Raw genomic sequence first — 8257 nt, 5'->3', positions numbered from 1 at the left:
ACACTCACACTCACTCACTCACTCACTCACTCACTCACTCACTCACTCACTCACTCACTCACTCACTCACTCACGCACACACTCACGTACACACTCAAGCATAGGATAAAAATATTCACTAAACTTAATGATTGTTCATAAGCGTCTCATCACTGACGCTCTTCAGCTCATTAATGAATGACTCAGTTCTGTTTGCATGACTAGCCTTCATCCTCATTCCCAGGGTCCCCAGGCTCCGGTGGTTTCGGGGTCACAGCGCGGGTCGTCCGGGGGGAAGATGATGGGAACGGCCTGCTTCTGGTGCTGCTGCAGGCGTCTGAGCAGGAAGGACACCACCTCCGGCCGCTGATGGGACACCTCCACACGCTCCTCGGGATCCTTCTCGATGTCGAACAGCATCACCTGCTTCAGCGGCTCCGACGCCTCCAGCGGACGGCCAGCAGGGGGCGCGAACCACAGAGGACAACCTGAGAGAAACCATGAGCTCCTGTCACACCTCCACCACACAAAAACATCCGCTGATGTGCCAAAAAACTCATATTAGCTCAACAAAGAGTTCAACAAAATCAATAAAAACTTTCCATCATGTACAGATTCTTCCTCAGTATTTCTGTCTTGTTTTCCCGTGGAAATGTCTAAAAGATTCTTAAATCGAGATACATTTAATCGAGAAGCAAAATGACAGAAGATAAGAAATACTGTCTGATCTTATTTAAGAGTTTTAGTTTGTGGAAGAGTGAATTAAGTAATTTTAAGACCTTTTTTCAGCCCCACGGAAACCCTGCGGTTTATTTCACAAAATAAAAATGAAGATTTTTCAAATTATAGATACATGTATCATCTTTAATGCACTTAACAAAATAACAGTCAAACGTCAAAAGCTTTGATTTTAATGACAAACAGAAGTCTAGAAAAACAATGACGTCATTGTTTGGATGCAGTAAAACACCCACAGATGCAGCAGAAGACATCAGGCTCTGGTTTTTTTGCTGATTAAGGGAGAATGCAAGACTTCTTCTCTGTGCAAATGGTTGTCAAAAGCAAAAGTGCAATGAAATGCACACGTTTAGTGTGAAAGTGTGACGTGCTCAAGCAAAACAGACACTGTTTTTGGAATCAGCAGCTCAAAATTGAGCTCAGATAAGATAAGATGCAGTGTTGGGAAAATGAATGACCTTTGACACAGGGAAGTTAAAGATGACTGTTACCTGGGTAACCTGTGAGAAGCTTCCAGTTCTTGTAACGAATGGCGGCGTGAACCGAGATGTTAAACTCCAAGCGAGAGCCGAGAGTGGCGGGCCGAGGCGCTGACGAGCGCAAAGACTCCTCCAGAAACTCTCCTGACACCTCGTCTCCAGGACCTGAAGGAGACACAGAGGAAAGAACAGCTCAGGTGCGTCTCTGCTGTTAAACCAGATTCTGGTCTGGGTGTGAACCGGTCTCTGACTCACATGGAGCGGTGTCCACATACAGCGGGTCGATGTTGTGCAGAAGCTCGACTCGAGGAGACGCTTTGCCGCGACTGAAACACACAAACACACTTCCAGTCTGCAGTTACAGCTCATCTGATCATTAGGATCAAGTGCACTGTGGTGTGGCAGATGCTCACGGTGTGAATTAAACCCAGGGGAATCTATGATGATGATGATGGTGATGAAGAGCAGCTCACTCTCACCTGATAGCGTCCCACACGTCGAACCCGTCCAGAGGTTTGGTTCCGTTCGTCGACGCCCTGGCCAGACCCACAATCGTAGGCAGCCAATCAGAGACGTGGATGAGCTCTCGACTGACAGCTCCCGGCTGCTCTATGAGTGGGCCGCTCACAAAGGCCACGCCCCTGACTCCGCCCTCCCAGAGCGTCCACTTCCTGCCACGCAGAGGCCAGTTATTTCCTCCCGTCAGGGTCTGACCGCCGTTATCTGGCCGACAGAGAGGAAACAGCGCCACCTTATGACGGATCAGCACAATTGCCAAATTAAGACTTCTTAAGAGCAAGCAAAGAAAGGTTTGAAAGTACAACTTCCAGCAGATCTCCATTAGTTTTCGATTCATTTTACTAATTGGCTTGAATATCTCTGCTCCAAACTAGATTATGGAAGTCTTGTTTTCAAGTGAAAATGTCTAAAGATTCATAAATCAGCCATACATTTCCTTGAGAAGCAAAATGACATAAAATAAGTCGTTTTCTGAGAAACGTGAGTTTCTGATTTAAACAAGAACAAATATCTCAGAAAAATCAACTTAATTAAAGGGAAACACGTTTTCATTCCCCACTGACAGATATTTGTTCTTGTCCTAATCATAAACTCATTTTGTTTAATTTCTCATCAAACAAGCAGTGTTGCCAGGTTGGGTGGGTTTCTTCTTTTGATCGGCTTGGACTGGTGGGTTTTTATTTGCTTTTTTGTTTGGTCGAGTTATTTTAATACATGTTTGTAATTAGGAAAGTAGGCCTATCACAGAAACATACTGCATTTTTTCTTTAACATCATTGGTTCAGCTTAACCAATCAGGGCTGGGTGCGAGAGACCTGTCAATCACTTTGCCTTCTTGTGTTGCTGAGACATGAGTGACGGGTTTTCAGTGCAATAAGGGACCAAATTTGAACTTGTAACTGTATATTAAAGTGATTGCAATGCCAAAGTGGCATAAATATAAGTTGCATCTACAGTATGTGCATTTTCTTCGGCTGTAGCGGTGTGTGCATGAGCGTGTGCGTTCACACTAACAGTTACCTCGTTGCACTAATTACGCTGCTTAATTCTGATCTTTTGGGGTTTTTTGTCTACATATGCATTGGCTTGTTTTTGCTGTTGACACTGAAAATGATGCATTTGTTTTAAATGAGTTCGTACATTTTTTTGGCTGCCGTTTGCAAATATTTGACATGCTTTAGGTTTGGACATTTTTGTCATATTTGCTCATTCTCTTTTGTTTTGATGCATTTCCTCTTGCACTGTTCTCCTGGCCGGGAAACTGATTCAGTTTTATAGTTTTGTACTGTCATGATCATTAAAGGAGGTAAGATGGTTCTTATCAACACTGGTTGACATGGTGATAAAACTCTAACACATTATTTCGGCATTAAATGTTTTGGGTGGGCTTTTGTGCTGAAAACCGTTGACTCAATCTGGCAACCCTGAAAACAAGACTTCATATCTCGATTGTACTTCTCAAGTAAATGTATCTTGATTTAAGGATGTTTAGATATTTGTACTGGAAAACAAGATGAAAATACTGAGGAAGATATTAATTTTTTTTTGCAACATTTAATGCCAGGACTTCATGGAGTTAAGACTTTTGGCTCAGATTTACGACCATTTAAGGCCTTCATTCGTGGAAGAGACCTTTTTTTCCACAAAACTCATTCATTTTGACTGATTATGCACATTTATTCTCTGACATGATGTGGAATACATCATTGGATCCTCTATTGACCAGTCATATTTCAATACTGTCCAAATTATTAGCAGCCGCCATAAGAGCAATTAAAATATTGAATCTTATAAAATACACTGAGTCCTGATAATAAGGTCTCCCTGGAAGAAGAGATTGTGAAGTCTCAATGGGATTCTCCTGGCTAAATAAAAGATAAATAAAATAAAATAAAATAAAATATGAAGATTATTAGGTAGCATGTTTGCCACTTCAGTTCAACGTCAATTCAGATTGAGGAAAAAAAAAAAAAAACACGTGTCTCCAATAGTATCAGTACAATAGATCCAAGCATTCGGTCTTAAAGTGACAGAAGATTAATAAACCTGCTGCTGTTTGTGTCATTCATATTAATTGTAAATTATTATGTGTCATTGTGCCATTCCAGGTCTCCCTGGAAGAAGAGATTGTGAAGTCTCAATGGGATTCTCCTGGCTAAATAAAAGATAAATAAAATAAAATAAAATAAAATATGAAGATTATTAGGTAGCATGTTTGCCACTTCAGTTCAACGTCAATTCAGATTGAGGAAAGTCTTTAGCTGCGTCCCAAATGACGCACTCGTACACTATGTACTTATGCACTATGTACTCAACCATGTAGTGTATGAATTATATAAGTTTATTTTGTCATTCATAATCGGAGTCTGATAGCCCCTCCCCCTTCGGGACGTAGTTGAGTGCATGAAGTGTCCAGCATTCCACACTCATGCATCATCCGGGTATTTAAAGGTGCATTTTTTCTTTTTGGAATTTTCAGTGTGAATGCAGCACTCGCACTGTTTATACTACAAGACGTCATAGAATAGTGCATAAGCACGCGATTTGGGACGCACCTTTTCTTAATTTACTTCTAAATGACACACAGCCTCGCCTCAAAAGATCAGCCGAAGCCAGACTCGTCTCGTCTCGTGTCGTTCGTGATCTCAGTACCTGTTGAGAAAATGAGGACGGTGTTGTTCCAGAGCCCCGAGTCCTGCAGCGCTCGGCTGATGTTCCCCACGGCCTCATCCATGGCTGACACCATCCCTGCGTACTCGCGCCGCCGCTGGTCCTTGATGAAGCTGTAGGGGCTGACGTAGCGCTCGGGGACCTGCATGGGGCCGTGAACCGCCTGCAGCGCCACATACAGGAACAACGGCTGCAACACAAGAGAAACCCTCAAAAACCACTGCGGAGCATCCAGAGACAGGAGAAAACCTGCAGACCATTTGTAAATGTAATGTCTGGCTTCCGGTGTCATCCGCTCGTTTTGTTGCTTGATATTGCAAACTGGTGTGTCTCACCTTATTATTTTAATGTGTTGTCTTAATTATAAACACACTGGGTTGTAGCACAAACAATTGTACAGTTTATTGCACTTTGTTATTCTTCTAGTTATTCCCCTACAGCGGCGAATGAAGCGGACGCCTTGCACATCGACAGAAAACAGCTTGCTTCTGCACTGAAATATAACGAGGATAGTTTTATAAATGGCAGGTCAAGAGTTTTACTAGCTATCGCCGTCTGACGGCTTGAGTTTAGATTATCTTTTTTTATTCGTATTTAATTTCACTTAAAGTTTTAGTCATTTAGTTGTGTGCTTTTGTCATTTTTACTATTATTTTTTAACGTCTGTATAGTTTTTGTTGAGTTTTAGTTATTTTAGCACATCGAATTAAACTAAATGAAACATTTCGCCTTGGCAACTAACTAAAATCAGTTTAAAGTTAATGCTTATTTTACTTCAAGTAATGAGTTTTAGTTAACAATAATAACCCTGGTTAAAAGCATGCAGCTTAGTAAAACATGTGCAGCACTGTGACTTAGTGTTAAAAGTGTTTAAATCGTAATAGCTCACGGGGTCTGTAACAGTGTTGCCAATTTAGCTACTTTGTAGCTAGATTAAGCGACTTCCCTGCCCCTTTTGAGACGTTTTTCAAAAGTTTAGGGACAAAAATGTGACCCTGGAGCACAAAACAGTCTCAAGTCCAACAATACATTGTATGGGTCACAATTATAGATTTCTCTTTTATGCCAAAAATCATTAGGATATTAAGTAAAGATCATGTTCCATGAAGATATTTTGTAAATTTCCTACCGTAAATATATCAAAACTTAATTTTTGATTAGTAATATGCATTGCTAAGAACTTAATTTGAACAACTTTAAAGATGATTTTCTCAATATTTAGATTTTTTTGCACCCTCAGATTCCAGATTTTCAAATAGTTGTATCTCAGCCAAATATTGTCCTATGTGCTCCAGGGTCACATATAGCAACTTCTTGGACAAACCTTATGTAAGTTCTCATCTTGCCCATTGATCTACATTCATCTTTATATAGATCAGTGAATTTGCCATTATGATGTAATCGAGTGACATTTAGCTACCAGTTTTAGTTTACCAGTTGGCAACACTGGTCTGTAAATATTCAAATAAACGATAATAGGATTATCTGGCTATGAACAGGCCCTGAGGTGAGTCATGTGACGTGTGTGTGTGTGTGTGTGTACTTTCTCAGGTGTGTGTCGTGTGATGATGTCCGTGGCTCTCTGGGTGAAGAGTTCAGTGGAGTAGAGTCCCGTGTAATTCACAGCCACGTCCTCGCCGTCACGCAGGTCCAGAGCGCAGCGCGTCACGTTCAGAGGAGCGATGAAACTGCACCTGGTATGATTGAAGTAGTCCTCTGAACCCGTCAGGTAGCCTGCAGACACACACAACGACACGCGTGTTACATGATCCAGCTTGTGACAGATATAACCCGTCTGTTCCTGGTTCCTGCTGCTGTCAGGCGTCTGCTCTGATTCACTCGTGACTCACCGAAGAAGCTGTTGAATCCTCGGCGCGTGGGCAGACAGGCCTTCCTGAACATGCCCAGGTGCCACTTGCCCACCATGTGTGTGTGGTATCCGGCGTCCCGCAGGAGCTCGGGCAGCAGCGTCTCGTCCAGAGGAACGCAGTACGGCTGACACGGCCAGATGATCTGGTGCTGCAGACCCGTGTGAATCTGACACACACACACACACACACACACACACACACACACGCACATCACACGCTCCTGACATCATGAATGTACCACGGTATTCCAACAGGAGGTGTTTCCAACAATACCATGGTAAAACTGGACAGGTTTTGGACACACGTCAACACAGGCTCATGCATATTAATAGGAAATTCATGAAAAATTAAATGCATTAGTAAAAACAACATTCTATGCCATTTTTAACACCACAGATCAAATTCAGGAAACTAATTAGATGTTACATTCTCAATAGGGTTCAATTCAATTGCAGTCACTGTACTGTGGTACTGCCACAGTACTTACTTAAAAAAATACATGGTAGTGCTATGGTATAATTAGACAAATACTGAACGTGTTTTACTGTACAAATGTAATAAATACTTGAATTGTTAAATATGAATATGACCAATATGTGTTGTACAGTACCACGGTAAATACACACATGCACGTTTCTAGGTATTTCACTGAAAATGCACTAATAAAACTATTTAGAGCCGTCATATGACCTTTATTCCATTTGAATTCGACTTCCTGAAACTCAAACCTCATGTCTGAAACTACAGATCAAATTCAGGAACTGAATTCAGTTGACATTTCAACTCTATTATCAGTGTACTACCGCAGTACTTACTGTAGTCTACTTTAGAGAATACCATGGTATTACCATGGCACAAGTCCTAAAGCACAGGGCAGTACTACAGTACAATTGTTTACTGGTGTTTTCCAGTGTTGCCAGGTGCGCGGTTTTCCCGCGGAATCGGGCTACTGTTACACTCACTGTTACACTGTTGCCGCGGCTTGTTTTTCATGTCCGCGGGTTAAAGCGACCACAATAACCCCTAGAATGCGAATTTTCTTCCAGGTGACCCCCGCCAAAAAACGTGATCTTACCCCACGGAACGCGATTTTTACCCGTGGACGCGATTTTTTTTGATGTGAAAACCTGGCAATCCTCGTGTATTCTCTGACCTGGTAGCGGCCGGTCATCAGCTGGTTCCGGGACGGAGTGCACAGCGGCTGCACGTAGTAATTCTCCAGCCGAACCCCGCGCTCGGACAGGCGGTCCAGATGAGGAGTCCGGATCTCAGAGCCGTGGTAGCCCACATCATTCCAGCCGAAATCATCCGCCAAAATCAACACGATATTCGGCGGTTTGGCCGCGACACGGGCGACAGAAACGAGCAGAAAACACAGCGCGAGTTTCCTCACAGTCATTCTGAGTCATCTGAACCGACTCCTGTCACACACTGAACTAAAGCAGAAGTCAGAACTGTGATAAACTACTCTGCAGAATCATGACACCGGAGTCTCAGCTCATGAATATTACTTCCGTTACGCTGACGTTCCTTCAATGGCGAAGGCCTGGTTATGAATATTAATTAGACATGTGACGTCCGTCGTAAGTCTTCGGTCATGTAACGTAATTAATATTCATGAACGAAGTTTTCCGTCTTCTTAACCCTCCTGTTATGTGCAATTTTTAAATATATCTATAAATTACTCAAATTGACAATATCATTTATTTTTTGTTTATTACACTTTACCTACCTGAAAATACATTTTAAGGACAAATCATAACTTTTTGTTTTTTATATATTTATTTAATTGCTTCATTTACATAGAAAAAAAAAAACATTGTCCTCAGTTTCTGAGATTAGTTTCTCTAAATCAGTCACATCATGCAAACATTGCACCTCACTCACAGTCCATCTTGTGGTCATTTTTCTTTAGACAGAATGACAGTCAAATGTCCACACAAGGACAGAAAACCTGAAATGTTTGACATTGTGGGGACATTTAGTTGCCCCCCCCCCCCC

At 42.0% G+C, this 8257-nt stretch overlaps 1 protein-coding gene across 4 annotated transcripts in view; it reads right to left on the bottom strand.

Moving 5' to 3' along the window:
* The window catches only part of arsb (arylsulfatase B), a 21391-nt gene extending 13646 nt beyond the window's left edge, over positions 1-7745 (bottom strand). For 2 of the 4 annotated variants that reach the window (XR_001634889.1, XR_001634888.1), the window contains exons 1-8: positions 7410-7745; positions 6236-6422; positions 5929-6119; positions 4368-4575; positions 1676-1919; positions 1452-1522; positions 1209-1361; positions 95-467 (exon numbers count right to left, since the gene is read on the bottom strand). Coding sequence is in view for 2 of the 4 variants with exons in the window: in XM_016494241.1 (XP_016349727.1) it covers positions 214-467; positions 1209-1361; positions 1452-1522; positions 1676-1919; positions 4368-4575; positions 5929-6119; positions 6236-6422; positions 7410-7655 (1554 nt within the window). In the remaining 2 variants the exon portion in view is untranslated. Of the gene's footprint in view, positions 1-29; positions 468-974; positions 1020-1208; positions 1362-1451; positions 1523-1675; positions 1920-4367; positions 4576-5928; positions 6120-6235; positions 6423-7409 lie in introns of those variants that run through there. The other 2 variants (XM_016494241.1, XM_016494242.1) reach the window with 2 other exon arrangements.
* Positions 7746-8257: the final 512 nt, after the last annotated feature.

Source organism: Sinocyclocheilus anshuiensis, unplaced genomic scaffold (genome assembly GCF_001515605.1).
Source record: "Sinocyclocheilus anshuiensis isolate Anshui unplaced genomic scaffold, SAMN03320099.WGS_v1.1 scaffold1031, whole genome shotgun sequence".
NCBI classification, from domain to species: Eukaryota; Metazoa; Chordata; class Actinopteri; order Cypriniformes; family Cyprinidae; genus Sinocyclocheilus; species Sinocyclocheilus anshuiensis.
The sequence above is the reverse complement of the archived record's forward strand: the minus strand, read 5'-3'. Positions and strand labels throughout refer to the sequence as shown.